This window comes from Cetorhinus maximus, chromosome 10 (genome assembly GCF_964194155.1).
Source record: "Cetorhinus maximus chromosome 10, sCetMax3.hap1.1, whole genome shotgun sequence".
Classification (NCBI taxonomy): Eukaryota; Metazoa; Chordata; class Chondrichthyes; order Lamniformes; family Cetorhinidae; genus Cetorhinus; species Cetorhinus maximus.
Genome location: NC_135888.1, coordinates 130,091,782 through 130,113,536, shown reverse-complemented (window position 1 = coordinate 130,113,536; position 21,755 = coordinate 130,091,782). Strand labels below are relative to the sequence as shown.

Sequence of the window (21,755 nt, the reverse complement as noted above, 5' to 3'; positions counted from 1 at the left end):
CTCACGTTGTTCACAATCCAATCCTTCCAAAGGCAGGCTAGAAACGTTTGGTAAAATGAGTTCACATACATGGAGCTGCCTTAGTTTTCACTTATGATCATCCACACTTAATGCAACTTGTCAAAGTCAATTAACTTGAAAATCGCAATGTATCCGGTCAGGATGTGCTGGCCTTTTTGTAAGGACTTGGGAGGAGAAGGACCATACAGTAAGGGAGTGACAGGCAGTGGCCACTGTAGCATTGTCTGGATCATTAGTCCAAACCTCTGGATTGCCGGTCCAGTAACAAAAGCACTAAGTGTACCTATGATGCCTGTGCACTGTCTAATGCCCACAGTGCCAGAGAGACACTCTGAAAGGGGCAGGAGGTTAGATGCCACAGGTCCGAAATAAAAGGACAAAGGCCAGGGTAACGACACTGATTTTGACCCAACAATGTTGAAGGAATGCCAATGTGTTTCCAAGTCGGGATGATGTGCAATTGGAGGGAGCTTGCTCTTGTCCTTCTGGACAGTAGAAGTCAGGAGTTTGAGAGACACTGTCAAAGGAGCCTTGGCGAGCTGCTGCATTGCATCTTGTAGATTGGGCAGACTGCTACAAAGCTGTGCTGGCGCTGGAGTTGATATCTGCTGGGACCAAGCTCAAGCCTGGGCACTATCAAGCTTTAAGTTCTGCTGTAGCTGCACACATGCTTGAGTTCCATCACACTTCAGGCCTGGGCCTTGTAAACAACGATGAAGGGCGTTCAAGCGGACATGAGACAAGCTACTTAACACAGAGCACAAGCTTCTGCTCACTCTCAGAGCTAAAGTTTTGATAAGTCTGGTTTAGTTCAACTACTGAACCCCCCCCCCCAGATGGTGAGAGGTCTCAGTGACCCTGTTATGGGGAACAACACCCGCTCCCCTTCCCCTGCGAGTACAGGGGATGTAACACCTGCAGAGTTACCTCCTCCCTACTCACTGACTCAGGCCCTTGTACACTCCCTCCAGGTGGGACAGCGATTTACTTGTTCTTCTCTCAATTTAGTCCACTGCTCATGATATGTTCCTCTACACTGGGAGGGGCACCAAATATGGATTGGGTGACCGTTTACAGAGTACCTCCACTCAGTTGGCAAGCGTGACCCTGCGAGTCATTTTAACTGCACACATGCTGACCTCTCTGTCCTTGGCTTCCTACAGTGCTCACCAGGAACAGCACTTCAGCTTTTGATTAGGCATTTCACAGCCTTCCAGGCTCAACCATTGGGTTGAACAATATCAGGTCACAATGCTCTCCCCCTTTATTAGTGTTTTTGTTTTATAAACGGGAGCTGGTGACGATTCCCCGATTCCTATTTATGTCTCCACTAGACCCATCTCTTAAAGTAAATCGGCACAGAAGGAGGCCATTCTACCCATCGAGTCCATGCCGGTTCAGAGCTTGAGAGAACGTTCGAAAAGTAACTCAATCCTTCGCATCCGAGTTTTCACAATGCAAGTTTTAATTTTTAAAATAATGAATACAGCAACATTTCAGTGAACAGTTTGCATCGCAGACAGAAACTAAGCAGAAGATTCGTCAGAACAAAATACTAACATTATTCAGCATTCTGTTCCCTGGTCTCTCCAGGGTTCACACCACAAGTTACGCACCAGACCCCTTAGCCAAGGGGATGGGGGCAATTTCGTAAGTCATAATGGCTGCAGCAGATGAAGCCTGGCACAGTCAGAGTGACAATGGAGAACAGCTCAGTGATTTAAGCAATTTTCCAAAGATGCACATTGCAAGCTAAATAAAAAAGTTAATTGTTTGCTTCAATATTGATTATTCCACTTGAAAAAGTAAAATCTAAAAAACAGGAAAGATTTCGCTTACAAAGTTTAAATCGAACGCAAAAGATCATTTATAATCCATCGATAAGCGAAGTAAAATAAAAGGATTTATTGTGCTGCTGTCTAACTGATAGTAAGATCTGTGTTTGGGGCAGTGGGGGGAAGGGAGAAGAGGGGAAGGATATGGGTACCATTAGTTGAAACATGATGTCAGAAAAATAAGTAGTGAGAGAGAGAGAAAATGAAAAAGAAACAAGGGAGATTGACAAATCTTCCCATTGCCCCAAAACAATTTAAAGTTTTATTGGAGACAGAATGAGTTAAACCCGACTCTCCAAACTGCAGAAATTTTCAATTTGATCTATTAAATTAATAGCATAATGGATTAATAGCAACACAGATTTGGTGGTTGGAGTTCTATGAGCCGCCACCAGATGGCAGCCACTTCATTTTATTTCCATCGGAAGGTCATTCTCTCACCCTCAAATTTTGTACCTTTTGTTACAAAAGTCTTCCCCCCCCTCAACGATTTCATCCAACGGTCACAGTGACTGTCGAGTCAGTCTCGTCACAACCTCATCTTGTCCTCACCTCCGGCTTTGAGTTAGTGTGGTAAACAGGAAGAGAGGAAGGGATTAAAGATGGAGGGAAGGAGAGGTGGCAGGGACAGAGGAGAGTATTGAGCCCTGCAAAACACCCCCCCACATCCTCAGGAATAAAGCATTGACGTGGGGTGGGGAGGGTAGGCCGTGGATCCCAAAGCCAGCAGGCTCTGGGAAAACTATGGGATCCCCACTCCACCTTCCACATTGCTGGAAGGACCCAGTGCATTCGGCCCCACCTCAGACCCTACTCTCTCCACCATACCCACCCCCCTCCCCTCTACGGGCCGATCTGACAGAGTCGGAGGGGTGCGGAGTTGAGCCCCCCTTCGTTGAAGCAGGTGCTGAAGAAGGGCAAGACCCTCTCCGAGAAGGGCTGGCGGAAAGTCAGGAGGTGAGACATATCCTCAGCGTCGTAGAACGAGAGGCGGCCGGCGTCAAAATCCAGGAACAGTCCGATCCTCTTGGGCTTCCTCTGAATGGGCAGGCGTTTCCACGGCAACGTGCCAGCCCAATACTGATCGGTGTTCCTCAGGCGAAGGGTCCAGTAGCCATTGCAAGGCGTGATCTTAACCACAACCTTGCGGTCAACAGACTCCTTAGCCACACCCAGGTCCCACTTGGTCTTGCCATCCACCCCCACCTCCCAGTAGTGCCTCCCGCTCGAGAAGCCTTGGGAGGCCAGGACGTTGACGCACTTATCGAACCGCTCAGGGTTGTTTGGAACAGGCAGCTGCTCATTGGCCTCGGTCACGCTGGTCAGATCGTCGGACACGGCCAGGTTAGGATGAGCGGTGTTCAGGTCGAAGGTCAGTCGGGCTGGAGCTGATAGGAAAAAAATATTGGGACCGTTTTCAGATCAACAAAACACTCATTCAGGCTTAAGACATACGAGAAGCACAGTGCATTACACTTAACTGGAACAACTTGCATTTATATAGCACCTTCAAGAACATAAGAACGAGGAGCAGGAGTGGGCAATTCAGCCCCTCGAGTCTGCCCCGCCATTCAATACGATCATGGCTGATCTCATTTCGGCCTCAACTCCAATTTCCTGCCCTCTCCCCATAACCTTTCAACCCGTTACTAATTAAAAATCTATCTCCTCCTCAAATTTATTCAGCGTCCCGGCATCCACTTCACTCTGAGGTAGTGAATTCCACAGATTCACCACCCTTTGAGAAGAGTAATTCCTCCTCATCTCTGACTTAAATCAACCACCCCTTAGCCTAAAACTATGGCCTCTCATTCTAGAATGTCCCACAAGGGGAAACATCTGCTCCAAGTCTCCCTCCTTTAGCATCTTATAAACCTCAATTAGATCTCCTCTCATCCTTCTAAACTCTAGTGAGTATAGGCCTAAACTGCTCAATCTCTCCTCATAAGACAAGCCCCGCATCTCTGGAATCAATCTAGTGAATCTCCTCTGAACCGCCCCCAATGCAGCTACATCCTTCCTCAAGTAAGGGGACCAAAACTGAGCACTTTAATGATCATAAAACAATATTTGACACTGAGAAGCATAAGGAGATATTAATACAGGTCTCATAAAATTTGAACTAAGCACTAAGTTTTAAGGAGCATCTTAAAAGGAGGAGAGAGAGGCAGAGGTTTAGGGAGGGAATCCCAGAGCTCAGGACCCAGGCAGCTGAAGGCCCAGCCGTTAATGTGCAGCAAATTTAAATCGGGGATACGCAAGAGGTCAGAATTAGAGGAGCACAGAGCGCTCAGAGGACTGGAGGAGATTACAAAGATAGGGAGAGATGAGACCGCAGAAGGGTTTAAACACAAGGATGAGAATCTTAAAGTAGAGGTGATGTCAGGCCAGGGGTCAATGCAGCTCAGCAAACACAGGGACGATGGGTGAACAGAAATTGGTGTGAGTTAGGACACAGGCGGCAGAGTTTTGGTTGAACTCAAGTTCATGGTGGGTGCAGGGCCTTGAATCACAAGAGTGGTTACAGCAGACAAGGGGCCATTTGGGCCATTGTGTCCATGCTAGCTCTCTGCAGTAGCAACTCAGCTAGTCCCACTTCCATCAGAGCTCTGCAAACGTTCTCTCTTCAGATGCTCATTCAATTCCCTTTTGAAAGCCACGACTGAATCTGTGCCCACCACACTCTCAGGTAGAGCATTCCACATCTTAGCCACTCGCTACATACATCTTTCTCGTGTCGGCCAGTCACTTTAGATCTGGTTCTCGATCCTTCCACCAATGGGAGGAGTTTCTCCCTCTTTACCCTGCCCGTATCCCTCATGATTTCGAATATCTGTATCAAATCTCCTCTCCACCTTCTCTTCTCTTCCAGCCCCAGCTTCTCCAATCTACCCACGTAACTGAAGCTCCTTATTCCTAGAACCATTCTCGCAAATCTCTTCTGCAGCCCCTTCCTAATGCTTTCGCACCCTCCCGAAAGTGTGGTGCTCAGAATTGGGCGCAATACTCTAGTTGAGGCCGAACCAGTGTTTTGTACAGTTCATCATAACCTCCTTGTTTTTGTACTTGGTGCATTTGTAAATCCCAGGATTCTGTCTGCCTTAACAACAGCTTTCTCAACCCATCCTGCCATTTTCACTGATTAATGGCACAATGACTGCCCCTGCAGCATCTTTAGAATCGTACCCTTTATTTTATATTGTCTCTCTGCATTCTTTCTATCGAAATGAATCCCTTCGCACTTCTCGGCATTAAATTTCATCTGCTACATGCCTGTCCATTCCACCAGCCCGCCCAAGTCCTCCTGAAGCCCATCGCTATCCTCCTCACAGTTCACAGCACTTTTTAAAGTGTTGCTCATCTGCACACCCAAGTGTAGGTCATTAATATACATTAAGAGGAGCAGGGGTCCCAATACTGACCCCTGGTGCTATAAAACCACTATAAAAAAGCTTTCCTTCAGTCTGAAAAACACCCATTCACCATTACTCTGCTTCCTGTCGCTCAGACAATTTTGTATCCACGTTGCCACAGTCCCTTTTATTCCATCGGCTTTAACTGTGCTGACCAGCCCGTTGTGTGGCACTTTATCAAATGCCTTTTGCAAGTCCACACACATCACATGAACCACGTTACCCTCATCAACCCTGTTTGTTGAAAACCTCAATGAAATTAATTAGTTAAATACGACTTGTACTAATTAGTTAAATACGACTTGTACTAATTAGTTAAATACGACTTGTACTAATTAGTTAAATACGACAGGCACCCATCCCATAATAAGTGGGGCAGGAGCGCCATGGTGCACACACACACACCATACACAGGCTGGCAGTTTACAGTCCTCTGTCATAAAGCCCAACTCTTGAGTTTCATTACAGACTAGAACTAGGGGACACAGTTTAAGAATAAGAGGTCACCTTTTAACTAATGGAGGAGGAGGGAAAATTCTCTTCCCCAGAGAGCAGAAGAGGTGGGTCACTGAATTTATTCAAGGCAGAGTTAGATTTTTGAATGACAAGGGAGTCAAGGGCTATGGGGGGCAGACAGGAAAGTGGAGTTGAGGCCACAACCCAGATCAGCCATAATCTTGACAAATGGTGGAACAGACTCAAATGACCAAGTGGCCTATTCCTATTCCCAAGTGCTACATTCCCCAGTTAGAGGTTCTGGAATTCAGCTCAGGCCACCACCAAAATGGGTCAATGTCCAGTATCCACCCTGGGCCTAATCAACTTGGTTTCCAGGCCAAAACTGGTACTAAGCATCTACAAGAAGGTTAATCAGAGAGGATCTTAACAGTGTAGAGGGAGCTTTACTCTGTATCTAACCCCGTGCTGCACCTGCCCTGGGAGTGTTTGATGGGGACAGTGTAGAGGGAGCTTTGCTCTGTATCTAACCCTGTGCTGTACCTGTCCTGGGAGTGTTTGATGGGGACAGTGTAGAGGGAGCTTTACTCTGTATCTAACCCCGTGCTGTACCTGTCCTGGGAGTGTTTGATGGGGACAGTGTAGAGGGAGCTTCACTCTGTATCTAACCCCATGCTGTACCTGCCCTGGGAGTGTTTGAGGGGGACAGTGTGAAAGTTTTCCTCTTGTGCTATTGGGTGGGTTGTGTTCCTGACCGGAAGCACAAAATCAGGAAATTACCGGTTGGGAATTGAAAGGTAAACATTTCCATTCAGCAATCTGGAAATGGCTTGACCCAAAGCACTGGAGTGAGCACAGGGGAAAAACACAGCAATGATCCAGATTGAGAGCTCATGGTTAGCAGAGATGCTCAGAGTTACCTGGCTCCAGAGATTTGTACATCTTCTTCCAGATGATGTATTGAAGAGGTCCCGTGTAGCGAGCGCTGCGGAAGTGGCTGCTGATATCTGGCTCACCGTCAATCTGCACACTGGAGAATGGAAGAGAACTTCAATGGGACAATCACCCAGCACAGCCGGGGTAGGGAGCGTGGAAACCGGGCTGGGTAAGGGGGCAGCAAGATTTCAGGAGTGGGGAAAAAAGGAGTGTGTGCAAACCATATACAAAACTTTCCTAAATATCCACCCCTGCAAAAATTATTCAGGCACAGAGAGTGAGTGGAAAAAATATAGAGCGGACAGTGAGTGAGAACAGGAGGTGGAGAAGGTGTATATGATTACCTACTCATACCACACACCGAGAACACAATGATCAACCACTTGTATTTACATAGTGTCTTTCATGTAGGAAAATGTCCAAAGGCACTTCACAGGAGTGTTACAAAACAAAAATTTTATAATTAATACTCACATAAGATATGAAGGCAGACGGCCAAAAGCTTGGTCAAAGAGGTAAGTTTTAAAGAGAGTCTTAAAGGGACAAAGTGAGAATGGGAAGGGTTAGGGAGGGAATTCTAAAGCTTTAGGGTCTTAGAAGCTGAAGGCATGGTCCCCAGTGGTGGAGCGAAGGAAATTGGGAGATGTTCAATGTAGTAAAGGGTATCTGACAGCAAGGACGAGTATAGGACTGGGAAACAGTACCGCCCACTGTGAATGTAAAGAGACACATGGCCTCAGACTAGAGAAGGTTGTGGGCTGGACAGAGACCTGTGTAGAAGCAAGCATGGAGTTAGCTCATAGCTTGGACAATACCTTGTATACATGCAACTCCTGACTCCCCAAAGCCCGTTCACCATCTACAAAGCACAAGTCAGGAGTGTGATGGAATGCTCTCCACTTGCCTGGATGAGTGCAGGTCCATCAACACAACACACTTGACACCACCCAGGACAAAGCCACCACTTGATTGGCACCCCTTCCACAAACATTCACTACCTCCACCACCAATGAACAGGGGCAGCAATGTGTACCATCTACAAGACACACCGCAGAAACTCACCAAGGTTCCTTAGACAGCACCTTCCAAATCCACCACCACTACCATCTAGACAAGGACAACAGGTACATGGGAACACCACCACCTCGAATTTCCCTTCCAAACCACTCACCATCTGAACACGGAAATAAATCTTCACTGTCGCTGGGTCAAGATTCCGGAACTCTCTCCCTAACAGCACAGCGGATGTACTTACACCCAAGGGACTGCAGCGGTTTAAGAAGGCAGTTCACCACGACCTTCTCAAGGGCAATTAGGAATGGGCAATAAATGCTGACCTATCCAGTAACACCCACATCCCCATGTACATAGTTACGTATTATTAATAAACACAACGTTCAACCATACAAGACTCAGAACCTCTTTGTGAGACGGAGTGAACATACAACACTCTAGGATTGGTTGAGTGCTCAGATCTCCAAGTTTTCTGTGGGACTGTAGGAGATTGCAGAGATAGGGAGGGGGAAGAGGCCATAGGGGGATTTTGAAAACAAGGTTTGGAGCTTTAAAAATCAAGGTGTTAGCAGACTGGGAGCTAACGTAGGTGAGTGAGCACAAGGTGGGGGTGTTGGGCGAATGGGACTTGGCGAGAGTCAGGGCACAGGCTGCATTGGACAAACCCAATGGTGAGCTCAGTATAGTCCTGATCTTTAACGGAGAACACGTTTGATTATACAATGCAACGACAGAGGAGTTCACATACCTGCGTGCTAGACCCCGAGTCTGTAACAGAAACAGAATGAGGTAGAGTTAGGCATAACTTGAAGGCCCTGTATTCAGCACTCCGACTCCTGCTTTGGTGCAATGTTCCTCCAGTTAACTGAACACACTATGCACCTCCATTAGTCTGGATTCTTGGAGCTCCACATGATTCAGGGAAAAATGATACTGAACCATGATTCACTCATCCCCATCAGTGCTGAGTTTTACAGCACAGAAACAGGCCACTCAGCCCAACAGGTCTGTGCTAGCACTTACACCTTATGAGCCTCCTCCCACTGACAACATATTCTATTCCTCTCTCACCACGTTTAATTAGCTTCTCCTTAAATACATTTATACTCCTCACCTCAAATACACCCTGTGGTAACAAGCTCCACATTCTAACCTGCTAGAGCAATCCAAAACTAATCCCAGTGCCCCAGGCTCACCGGGGAGCACGCTTTCCCAAGTCAGAAAGTCAATGGGTTTCCAGCGCGTAATCCTGACAGACACTTCCAATGCAGTACTGAGGGAGCGCTGCACTGTCTGAGGTGCCATCGTCTGAATGAGATGTTAAACTGAGGCCCCACCTGCCCTCGCAGGAAGGCACAACAGATCCCACGGCCACCATTTCAAACAGGAGCAGGTAGTACTCCCCAAAGTCCTGGAATAAATTATCCCTTAGTCAACATTTATTCTTCAAAACCAACACCGCTAAAAGGACAGATTATCTGGTCATTATCGCTTTGCAGTTTGTGGGGGCTTGCTGTACACAAATGCAACCTCTTTTGTCGCTCAAAGATTGCCGATGAATTATTCTTGCTAAGAGCTTGGTCAGCAGTTTACAAATAAAGGAAGTGAGAGAAACCAGTTGCGAGTTTGTCTGTGTCTTCGGCAACCGCAAACATCTGGTATGAGCACGGAATGAACAAAGGACAAGCTGAGACCAAACAGACCAGATCTGAGAGCCCGGGGGCTCTTGGACTTTCATTTTAATTAAAACAAGAATGAAGAACATCCACAGCATTGAACTGGAGTATAATCAGAAAATTTCACAGTGCACAACTGGAGGCCATTTGGCCCATCGTGTCTGTGCTGGCTCTTTGAAAGACCTATCCAATTGGCCCCATTCGCCATACCCTATCCCCATGTGCCTGAATATATTTGTTCTTCAAGTGTTTAGCCAATTCCCGTTGGAAAATTACTAAATCTGCATCCATCAACCTGTCGGGCAGTGCATTCCACATCACAACAACTCGCTGCATAATTTTTTTTTAAAAGTTTCCTCATCTCCCCACTGGCTCTTTTGCCAATCATCTTAAATCTGTGTCTTGATACCCGATACTGTCTATCCTCCAGACACAACCCCTCTCAGAAAACAGAGTTTCTTCAATCAAGCTTAGTAAAATTTCAGCCTATTGTTGAAGATGGTTTGGTTTTGGCTGGGAGTCCCTGACAGCTTTATTCAGCTTCCCGGACTCTCCACCCACTGATTTTCAACGTGTTTGGAGGTCAGACAGAATTTGAGCATTGCTGGGAAAAGACATTTTGTTGAAGCTTTTCGTCTTGCACTCATCAGGACAATCGCAAGGATACCAATGTCAGGGGAAGCAACAACTTTATACTGTATGAGAAGAGGATGCTGATTGGTTGGCAAGTGGACTCTGACTTTTTTTGCAGACAGAGAGAACATATACACACTTTTCAGCTAAACAAAAATAAAGTCATAGCCATTCACTGGTTCATTCCTCAGGGCAATGCCTTACCAGAGTCAAGCTGCCTGGTTTAAATTTCAAACAACGCTTGGCAGTCAACTGTCAGTCACCATTAACTGATGCATTTTCCGTGGCAATGCCTCTACCAGAGTGCACTTACCAACCAATCAGCACTCTGTTCTCATGCAGCTTCCCCTGACATTGGCATTCTTGCAACTGTCCTGATGAGTGCAAGCCAAAAAGCTTCAACAAAATGACTTTTTTCCGCAATACTCAAGTTCTGTACTACCAAATCAGACAGATTCAACCCTCCCCAATCCCACCGCCCCCCCCCTCAAGGCATGGGGGTGTGGGGGGGTACAGCCAACTCTCACCCATCGCTCATACCCACTCCCCCTGCACCCCGCTCCCCACTTTTCTGTACTCCCACCATGAACAGTTGTTACCTCAATCAGCACTGTACTCTTGAGCTGCTCCAGGCACCCCTGGGTGCAGCTGATCAGCTGCTCCAGCTCCTCTAGCCCTGCATTCAGCTGCTGGACGTGACTCTCCAGCTTCTCCAGAGCCGAGGCCTCATCCTGTTGCAGCTCGGTCACCAGGCTGGTCTCCTCCTTCCACAGGATCTGGTGCATCCTCTCAAAGTCGCTCCTCACCCTCTGCTGGAGCTCGGCAGAGTCCCTCTGTAAAAGAAAACGGGTTCTGAAAACGTTCCCGAACATCTCTTGGGGAACCCGCACCCGTTCACGGGACTGTGGAGCAAAGGAGACCATTCGGCCTTTCATGCCTGTGCTGGACCTTTCAAAGAGCTGCTTAAGTCCCAAACCCAACTGCTCTTTCTGTACAATCCAGCCAAACTTTTCCCTTTCCAACCGTTTTTCCTATTCCCATTATCCTCAGCTGAAACTTTCTTCCCTGACTCAGGGTAATTCCAACCCATATCGCAATCAGCTTGTTCCAGGATTTTAAGGGTCACCGAGATTAACCCCAGTCCAAATTTGAAACAACAAAAAAAGCGGAAAATGTTGGAAAAACTCAGCAGGTCCGGCAGCACCTGCGGAGAGAGAAACAGAGTTAATGTTTCAAGTCCAATATGACTCTTCTTCAGGACTGGAAAGAGGTAGAAATGTGATGGGTTTAATGTTGTTGAAAAAGGGAGGTGGGGGGTGGTGGGGGCAAGTGGAGCAAAATAGAAGGTCAGCGATAAATTAGGAGAGATTAAGTGACAAACATGCAATGGAACACAAGACAAAGGGATTGGCAAGGATAGTATTAAAGACTAAAGCTTTGGTCCAAAGAAGGCGTGAATAGCAGAATAAAGGTCTGAAAGCAAAATAGCAGAATGTGTTAATAGCAAAGAAAGGGTCAGCACTGTCTGAAAACAAAACACGAGATAAGATACTGACTGGCGTTTGGGGAAATGGTGGGGGCAGAGTTCAAAATGGAGGACAGAGTTCATGGTCTGAAGTTGTTGAACACAATGTTGATCCAGAAGGCTGTAAAGTGCCTAATTGAAAGATGAGGTGCTATTCCTACAGTTTGCGTTGGGCTTAACTGGAACATTGTAGCAGCCGAGGACAGAAATGTGGGCATGAGAGCAAGATGGCGAATTGAAATGGCAAGTGGCAGGAAGGTCAGGGGCATTGGGCTTGTGGACTCAACAGAGGTGTTCTGCAAAGCGGTCACCCAGTCTGCGTTTAGTCTCCTCAATGTAGAGACCGCACTGAGAGTGGCGAATACAGTAGCCTAAATTAAAAGAAGTGCAAGTAAATCACTGCCTCACCTGGAAGGAGTGTTGGGGCCTTGGACAGGGAGGAGGGAAGAGGTAAAGGGGAAGTTGCCACACCTCCTGCAATTATATGGGAAGGTGAAGTAGTATTGGGGGTGATAGAGGAGTGAGCCAAGATGTCACAGAAAGAACAGTCCTGACAGATGATGATAGGGCAGGTGAAGGGAAGACGTGTTTGGTGGTGGCATCATGCTGGAGTTGGCAGAAATAGAGGAGGATGATCCTTTGAATATGGAGGCTGATGGGGTGGAAAGTGAGGACAAAGGGAGTCCTCTCACGGGTCTGGCAGACAAGGGGTGAGTGCGTGTAATGGGTTAGACACGGTTGAGGGCCCTGTTAACCATAATGGGAGGGGCACGTCAGCTCAGGAAAAAAGGAAGGCATGTCAGAAAAACCATTTTGTAAGGCAGCAACATCGGAACAGATGTAACGGAGGTGGAACAACTGGGAGAATGGGATGGAGTCCTTACTGGAAGCAGGGTGTGAGGAGCTGTAGCGGAGGTAGCTGTGGGAGTTGGTGGGCTTGTAATGAATATTGGTGGGCAGTCTATCACCAGAAATGGAGACAGGGAGGTCAAGGAAGGGGAGTGTTGGAGATGGACCATGTGAAGGTGAGAGAAGGGTGGAAATTGGAAGCAAGATTGATGAGCTTTTCCAGTTACAAGCAAATACACAAAGCTGCACCAATACAGTCATCGATGTACCAGAAAATGGGTAGTGGGAGAGGAGGCTGGACTAGGACTGGGACAAGGAATGTTCCACATATCCCACAAAGAGACAGGTGTAGCTACAGCCCACGCAGGTGCCCAGAATCTTTTATTTGAAGAAAGTGAGATGAGTTAAAGGGGGAATTATTCAGTGAGGGAGCAAGTTCAGCCAGGCGGAGGAGAGTGATTGTGGATGGTGATTGCTTGGGCTTCCGTTCAAGGAAGAAGTGGAGAGCCTCAGACCATCCTAGTGGGGGTTGGAGGTATAGAGGGATTGGACATTCATGGTGAAAAGGCAGTTAGGGCCAAGAAACTGGAAAGTGTTGATATGGCGTAGGACATCAGAGGAATCGCGAAAGTAAGTGGGAAGAGACTGGACAAGGGGAGAAAGGAGTCAAGGAGGAGTTCAGAAGGAAAGGAGCAGGCTGACATGATGGGACTACTAGGACAGTCCTGTTTGTGGATCTTGAGAAGGAGGCAGAAGAGGGCTGTGTGGGGTTGGGAGACTATGAGGTCGGAGGCTGTGGAGGGAAGATCTTCAGAGGAGATGAGGTCAGTGACAGTCCTGGAAACAACGGCTTCATGTTTAATGGTGGGATCATGGTCCAGGAGGAAGTACGAAGAAGTGTCTGAGAGTTGGCACTCAGCCTCTGCGAGGTAGAGGTCAGTGCGTCCTGCAACAACAGCATCACCCTTGTCGGCAGGTTTGATAACGAAGTCAGGGTTGGACCTGAGAGAACGGAGTGCAGCAAGTTCAGAACGAGACAGGTTGGAGTGAGTGAGAGGAGCAGAGAAATTACGACGGCCAGTGTCACACTGGCAATTCTCAATGAAAAGATCAAGACAGTTAAGGGATTCACACCCCAGTCCAAATTTACCTGGATTCCCACAATCTTGTCCTCGTCTCGCTTCTTCATCTTCACAAACATATCCACTTGGTCCCGGTGACACTTCAGGACATCAGACAGATGTTTCTGAAAGATATCATCGGAAGGTAGAAGGCTCAGTGTAGAACATTCCAGTCCAACCCAAGGGAGATCAATAGGTTTTTAAAAAGAACTTTTGGTGCTCAAACATCCAAGTGCTGGGGTGGGATGGTGTAATTTGGACAGGATGGGGTAGAGTTTCCACTTTGGGCACAATCGCCAATTCCTGCCACAAATTATCACAACCTCCACCCCCACAACCCCCAAAAAGCCCAATTTGAGAAATGTTCTCACCACCCTTCCCCCCCCACCAAGGACAAGCTTTATTTTCATATCTGCCACAGACCAGGGTGGTTGGGCAGTGTTTTAGAAAGTAAATATATTGAATGTTTTTCAAACGGGTTTAAGAGCGGTCACTTGGTGTCTTTAAATTAATATAGCCAAGGGGGGGTGGGGGGTGAAGGTCCACAAGCTGCCACAATGTGGAAATTCGCCATGGTGATTAATTCAATTGGGGGGTGGTGGTGGTGCCCCACGTTGTGGGCAGGGCCAGTGTTCAGCAGAATGCTTTTCAAAACCACCGCAAAGCATCCCGGTTTCCTCAGTATGATTGTGCTTAGAATTGCACGGTCCTTTACAATAGGGGGCGGTAGCATAACAGACATGTTATTGGTCCGGCAATTCAGAGGCAAGAGTTCAAATCCCGCCATGGAATCCGGGGAACGTAAATTCAATTCATTAAATAAATCCAGGATAAACAGTTAGTCTTGTGGTGACCATGAAATGGTGACTCCAGTCCCACATCAATGTCTTTGGCTCTTAGTTGCCATTTAAAATAACCTTGCAAGGCAATCAGTTGTATCAAACCCATTCCCAGCGGCTCAAGGTGGCTCACTTCGTAGGAGGAGTGGGCAATAAATACCTGCCACATTCGGAGACTGAAGTCAAGAAAGACTCCAGTAAGCCTGGTGATGACAATAATAACAACAACAACAACAACAACAACCTGTACTTATGAATTATTCATGAGGGAGATGGTGGTGTGGTGGCAATGTACCTGGACTAGTAATCCTGAGGCCCAAGTTAATGCTCTGGTTCAAACCCCACCATAGCAGTTGGAATTATAAGGCCAGCCTCAGTAATGGTGGCCGTGAAACTATCACTGATTGTTGTAAAAACCCATCTGGTCCACTAATGCCCCTTTAGGAAAGGAAATCCACTGTCCTTACCTGGTCTGGCCTACATATGACTCCAGACTGTAGGTGCAATGGCCTAGCAAGCCACTCAGTTCAAGGGCAATTAGGGATGGGCAACAAATGCTGGCCTTGCCAGTGATACCCACATCTCAAAAGAATAAATGACTTATGTGGCACGCTTAAGGTAGTAAAACGTGCACAGGCAACAGCAGTATTATCAAACCAAATTTGACACTGAGCCACATGAGTTCAGGTGACCAAGCTTGGTCAAAGAAGATGACTTTAAGCATCTTAAAAGGAGGGAATTTTAGGGAAAGAATTCCAGAGTTTGGGGCCGAGACAGCTGAAGGCATGGCCACCAATGGGATTAAAATCTGGAATGTTCCAGAGGCCAGGGCTGGAGAAACTCAAAGAACTCGAAGGGTTCTAGGGCTGGAGGAGATTAAAGATAGGGAGGAGCGAGGAGGCAACAGAAGGATTCGAACACGAGGATGAGAATTTTAAAATCAAGGCACTGCCAGACATGGAGACAGTGAGCCACAGTGGGTGATGGGTGAATGGGACTTAGTGCAAGTTGGGATAAGGGGCAGCGAGACCGATCAGTCTGCACTTTCAGGTCCTACTTGTCACCCACAAATATGGTCAAACATCCCCCAGTTCTCCAGTGCAGAATCTTCATTTTCTCTCGCCAGGTGTCCCCGAGCTTGACTGCCACCTCAGTTCCACACCAAATTCCAGGCCATTTTACTCAGCGAGAGGCGTGGGCTGAGATGAGGTTCTCCACATGATTTCAGTTCCTCTCTCCAATGCTGCAATCTGCTTGGGAGAACTGCTGACTAAAAGGGCCAGGAATGGAACTGAGGCCACCGGATGTGCCTGAAGCTAAGCACGACACTGAGCTCCAGACATAGCTGCAGATGAACGACAAACCTGTTCTGGGCATCGATAGGCCATATGATCCTACCTTTGCTGTGTCAGTCAATGATGTGGGTGTCACTGGAAAGACCAGTAGGTACTGTCCATTCCTAATTGCTCTTGGCTCTCACTACCTGCTGCCAGCCAAGTCTGGCAGCTACATCCTGCAGGACTTGGTCAGTAGTAGCGCTAGCGAGCCACTCTTGGTGATGGACATTGAAGTTCCCCACCCAGGTGGTAAATCAGCAGCAGGTTTATTTTCCCATGTTTAGGCTGATGTCGTGAGGCTTGATGGGGTCTGAGTCAATATTAACGGCTTTCAGGGGCAATCACACCCAACTATATGTCACTGTGCCACCACCTCTGGAGGAGTCTGGGATGTTGGCTGAAAGGTACGATTCTGAGAGTATTGTTAGAACTCAGATAGGGGGAGGCGGCATTGCACTATTGTCGCTGGACCAGTAATCCAGAGATCCAGGGTCCGAATCCCACCAGGGCAGATAGTGAAATTCGAATTCAATAAAAATCTGGAATTAGAAGTCTAATGATGATCCATTGTCGATAAAAGCCCCTTTAGGGGAGGAAATTTGCCACCCTTACCTGTCTGGCCCACATTTGACTGCAGCAATGTGGTTGGTTGACTCTTAACTGCCCTCTGAAATGGCCGAGCAAGCCACTCAGTTGTATCAATCCACTTAAAAAGTCTAAAATGGGACCATGTGGACCACCTGGCATTGACCTAGGCACCGGAAACAACAATGGCAAACTCAGCCCCATTGGCCCTGCAAAGTCCTGCTTACTAACATCTGTCTCAGAGACTAGTTAAGCAACAGCCTGATGGAAACATGCCTTGCAGACAATGTCCCAAACACCACCATCCCTGGGTATGTCCTGTCCCACCGGCAGGGCAGACCCGGCAGAGGTGGCTGCACAGTGGTATACAGTCAGGAGGGAGTTGCCCTGGGAGTCCTCAACATCAACTCCAGACCCCATTAAGTCTCATAGCATCAGGTCGAACGTGGGCAAAGAAACATCCTGCTGAGTAGCACATACCCCCACCCCCTGCTTCAGCTGATGAATCAGTGCTCCTCCATGCTGAACACCACTTGGAAGAAGTGCCGAGTGTGGCAAGGGTGCAGAATGTACTCTGGGTGGGGGACGCCAATGTCCATCACCGAGTGGCTTGGTAGCACTACTACTGACCAAGTCCTAAAGGACACAGCTTCTAGACTGGATCTACGACAGGTGGCGAGAGAACCAAGAGGGAAAAACATACTTGACCTTATCCTCACCAATCTGCTTACCTCAGATGCATCTGTCCATGACAGTATCAGTAGGAGTGACCACCACACAAGTCGTTGTGGAGATAATGTCCTATCTTCATATTGGAGGATACCCTCCATTGTCTTGTGTGGCACCACTGCTGTGCGAAATGGGATAGATTTTGAATAGGTCTAGCAACTCAAGACTGGGCATCCATGAGGTGCTGTGGACCATCAGCAGCAGCAGAATTGCATACAACAATAATCCGTAGCCTCATGGCCTGGCATATCTCCCACTCTACCATTACCACAACGCCTGGGGATCAACACAGGTTCAGTGGAAGAGGTCATCAACAATGCTATCAAGCGGCACTTGCTTAGCAATAACCTGCTCACTGATGCCCAGTTTGGGTTCCGCCAGGGCCACTTGGCTCCCGACCTCATTACAGCCTTGGTTCAAACATGAACAAGAGCTGAACTCCAGAGACTAGGTGAGAGTGACTGCCCTTGATATCAAGGCCGCATTTGACCGAATGTGGCATCAAGGAGCCCTAGCAAAACTGGAGTCAATGGGAATCAGGGAGAAAACTCTCCACTGGTTGGAGTCATACATTGCACGAAAGGAAGATGGTGTGGTTGTTGGAGGTCAGTCACCTCAGCTCCAGAACATCACTGCAGGAGTTCCTCAGGATAGTGTACTTGGCCCAACCATCTTCAGCTGCTTCATCAATGACCTTCCTTCCATCATAAGGTCAGAAGTGGGGATGTTCGCTGATGGTTGCACAATGTTCAGCACCATTCGCAACTCCTCAGATACTGAAGCAGTCCATGTCCAAATGCATCAAGACCTGGGCAATGCCCAAACTTGGGCTGACAAGTGGCAAGTAACATTCATGCCACACAAGTGCCAGGCAATGACCATCTCCAACAAAAGAGAATCTAATCATCACCCCCTGGCATTCAATGGCATTACCATCACTGAATCCCTTAAAATCAACATCCTGAGGGTTACCATTGACCAGAAACTGAACTGGACTAGCCATATAAATACTGTGGCTACAAGAGTAGTCCAGAGGCTAGGAATCCTGCGACGAGTAGCTCACCTCCTGGCTCCCCAAAGCCTGTCCACCATCTACAAGGCACAAGTCAGGAGTGTGACAGAATACTTTCACTTGCCTGGATAGTGCAGCTCCAACAACACTCATGAAGCTTGACACCATCCAGTACAAAGCAGTCCGCTTGATTGACACCCCTTCCACAAACATTCACTCCCTCCACCACCGACGCACAGTGACAGCAGTGTGTACTACCTATAAGATGCACTGCAGGAACTCACCGAGCCTCCTTAGGCAACACCTTCTAAACCACGACTGCTACCACCTAGAAGGACAAGGGGAGCAGATACATGGCAGGAGGGCACAAACCCACAGCAATCTGGTTGACTCTCAAATGCCCTCTGACCAAACAAATCAGTTCAAGAGTTGTTAGCGATGGGCAACAAATGCTGGCCTTGCCAGCAATGCCCAGATCCTACGAAAGAATATTTTTATTTTTTTTAAATCCCATAATTGGATCTCACATTCAGAAATAGCACTCAGGTGAGAGCAGGGTCAGGCTGAGCGTTAAATTGATTTCAGTCTACATGGACTTGAGAAAAAAACGCTCTCCCAAGTTAGTGCAAAAAACAAGCAATTAACACAACCCCTCATTGTTTTATGCCAAAAAGTAATCAGCTTGCGAGGATTTGAGAGTTGAATTTTTACCCAAGAATCAACAAGACTTTGATCCATAATTGCACCTCACACTCCTCCGCAAGCTAGTCTCCTCCAGATAATCCAAAGTGCACTAAAAATAAATAATTTTCCAATCATTTAAATAGTGCAGCAAAACAGGATTTTTGGGAACTGTAGACTCTTACAGCACAGGTGGAGGTCATTTGTTTCTGTGTCCTTTCTTTAAAAGAGGTTTTCAGTTAGTTCCACTGTCCCCATAGATGTGAAAACGTTTTCTTTTCCCCAAGTTTATATCCAATTCTGCACTGAATATTACTGTCGAATCTGTTTTCACTGCTCTTTTCAGGCAATTCATTCAGAGCCCGAGGTTAAAAAAAAAAACCCTTTGGTTCTTTTGTCAATTGTCTTAAATCTGTGTCTTCTTGTCACTGGAAACAGTTTTTCCTTATTTACCCCATCGAAATCCTTGATCCTGAATCAGGAAGTTTAGTGTTGCTCAATTCTGATTAAGAGTCGACCATAATGACTTTCAAAATTCAATCACATGTTATACGTGCAAGTCCAGCAACCACTTTGCCCACAGCAAGATCCCAAACTCCATTAAGCTAGCCAAATGACACGCTTCACGTGGGTTTGGATTTGCTGGCCTATGTGACCAGGAGAACTTCCCACTCCTTGGACAAACTCTGATTTTGTCCAAACTACAAAAGGGGCAAACATTAAGTCACAAATTTTCAGCTCATATCAAAATTTAATTGAGACCTTGCATTTTTGTAGCACCTTTCACAACCTTATAATGACCCAAGCGCTTTACAGCCGAGGCCAACGAGTGCTCTGCCAAAGTGTAGGTAATGCAGCAGCCAATTTGTGCTCAGCAAGATCTCAAACAACACCATGATCATGTTTATTTTTATTTTTGAGTGATGTTGGTTAAGGGATAAATATTGACCAAGGATGTCAGCTAGAACACTCTTCTTTGATATCCTGCCATAGGATCTTTTACATCTACTGAGAGAGAGCAGATATGCTCTCTGTTTAATGTCTCATCTGACAAATGGTACCCCTGGCACAGCAGCGTCCCTTCAGTACTGCACAGGGTGTGTTAGACTGGATCTTGTACTCAACTCTCTGGAGAGAGAATTGAACCCATGATACTCTGACTTAGGTGAAGTTATGATGAACTTTTATAAAACTCTGGTTAGGCCATAACTAGGGCACTGAGACCAGTTCTGGTCACCATACTTTTGGGAACATGCAAGGATCCTTGAGGGGATACACAGGAGAGTTACCAGAATCGTTCCAGGGTTAGGTTGGAGAACCTGGGATTGTTCTAGGATCAAAGGGGACATTTGATAGAAGTGTACAAGATTATGGTAGGTTTAAATAAAGTAAACACAGAAACTGTTCCCTTTAACTTATGGTACAAGATCCAGGGGACACAGATTTAAGGTTTTGGGAAAGAGTGCATGGGGTGGGGGGGAATGTGAAGAACTATTATTTTTTAAAACCCAGTGAGAGGTCATGACTTGGAACTCAATTCCCACAAGGGCAGTGGAAGCATAGACCATGAAAGGGAAATGGGGACGAGGGAAATAAACTTGCGGGGATAGAGCAAGCAGGGGAATGGGGCTGACTACATTACTCCAGGGAGAGTTGGCATGGATCCCATGGGCCGAATAGCCTCCTTCTGGGCCCTAATGACTCTGCGGGACGAGAGCGATACGGACTGAGCCACGTCTAACATTAAATTTGATTTAAATCCTGGCGTGAAATGCAGTTTTACCTCCCACCTCCCCCTTACCCAACCCTACCCAATAAACACAGGGGGGAGAAAGAGTCGAGTCCCAGACTTGCTGTAATTGACAGACTTGCGCTGAAACTGACCTTTGATGCCGGAATTGAGAGTGCGCACCCGCAAATCACTTGCTCCCTCTCTCTCCCTCTCTCTGCTTACCTGCAGCCTGAGCCGAAAGTCCTGGGTGCTCGCCCCCCTCACCTTCTCCACCACCCCGGCCACCAGGTAATTGGTGCGGAAGTTCTTGGAGTCGAACTGGCGGCGGCACTGGGGGCAGGAGACGGCGGTGCGGGAACCCCGCCAGAATCGCAGGATGCACTTCTTGCAGAAGTGGTGCATACACTCCAACATGACCGGCTCCTGAAACATCTCGCAACAAATACAACAGGTCAGTTCGTCCGTAACCCCCTCCATCCTTCGCTCGGCAGCCAGACACACACACACACTCTCTCTCTCCAAACTTGGCAGCAAATTCACAAACTTCTCCCCCACCCCCTAAGAACTTCGCCACATCTCAACAACTTTTCGACTACTTTCGATTTCGCCTGTGCTCCACCCATTATATTTTTTTCTCACTCACTCACTCGCTCATTCCTTCCTTCCTTCCCATCCCCCTCGCCCTCCCCTGTCCAACCAATTAAATCGCAGACAACAAAATCTTATTAAGCATTCCTCGTCCTCCCTGACCCAGAAGGGGAGCCAATAGCAGCTGCTGATTTTCGGGCTGGTTTCCTGGGACTGAGCCACAGGAAGTTTGAAATGTCTTATCTTGGCAGTCAGGTTGGAACTTGCCGAACAAAAGATTTCGGTGTTTCATGTGTAGAACACGCACACCGTGCAGATGTCAACATAGACCCGCGGTAAATACTGACACTCTTCCCCAGGAACAGCCTTGTAAATTCGGACATTCTCCCCAGGGGACCCCCTTGTGCCAAGTACTTGATACTCTCCCCAGGGACCCCCTTGTGCCAAGTACTTGACACTCTCCCCAGGGACCCCCTTGTGCCAAGTACTTGACACTCTCCTCAGGGACCACCCACTCTCCCTGTAAAAGAAAAACAAAATGCTGGGGGAAAAAAAATCTGCAGGCCTGGTTAGCATCTGTGCAGAGAGAAACAAGAGTTTGCATTCACCCCTTGTAAATCACAGAATCGCACAGTGCAGAAGAGGCCCTTCAGCCCATCGAGTCTGCACCGACAGGTGAGAAATACTGACACACTCCCAGGGCCCCCCGTAAATAATGACACACTCCCCGGGGAACCCCTGTAAATACAGACACAATCCCCGAGGACCCCCCC

At 47.5% G+C, this 21,755-nt stretch overlaps 1 protein-coding gene across 2 annotated transcripts; it reads right to left on the bottom strand.

Annotated features, from left to right (window-relative positions):
• Positions 1–1,468: 1,468 nt before the first annotated feature.
• On the bottom strand, positions 1,469–21,063 carry trim105 (tripartite motif containing 105). Of its 2 annotated transcripts, XM_078551146.1 has the most exons (6): positions 20,617–21,063; positions 13,509–13,604; positions 10,584–10,817; positions 8,424–8,443; positions 6,646–6,755; positions 1,469–3,244 (listed from the first exon to the last, which is right to left on the bottom strand). In XM_078551146.1, the coding sequence occupies exons 1-6, from the start codon at positions 20,869–20,871 to the stop codon at positions 2,700–2,702; spliced, it is 1,260 nt and encodes a 419-aa protein (XP_078407272.1). In that variant the 5' UTR covers positions 20,872–21,063; the 3' UTR covers positions 1,469–2,699. The 2 variants fall into 2 exon arrangements, with proteins under 2 accessions (XP_078407272.1, XP_078407273.1); XM_078551147.1 differs by lacking the exon at positions 13,509–13,604 and having other exon boundaries at positions 20,617–20,947.
• Between the last annotated feature and the right edge of the window lie 692 nt (positions 21,064–21,755).

Excerpts from the sequence above, each read along its gene's own strand:
- trim105 (XM_078551146.1), bottom strand. The coding sequence starts at position 20,871 with ATGGAGGGGGTTACGGACGAACTGACCTGTTGTATTTGTTGCGAGATG. Across the intron at positions 13,605-20,616 it reads ACTTTCGGCTCAGGCTGCAG|AAACATCTGTCTGATGTCCT; the intron begins GTAAGCAGAGAG and ends GATATCTTTCAG. Across the intron at positions 6,756-8,423 it reads ACTCGGGGTCTAGCACGCAG|TGTGCAGATTGACGGTGAGC; the intron begins GTATGTGAACTC and ends TCCATTCTCCAG.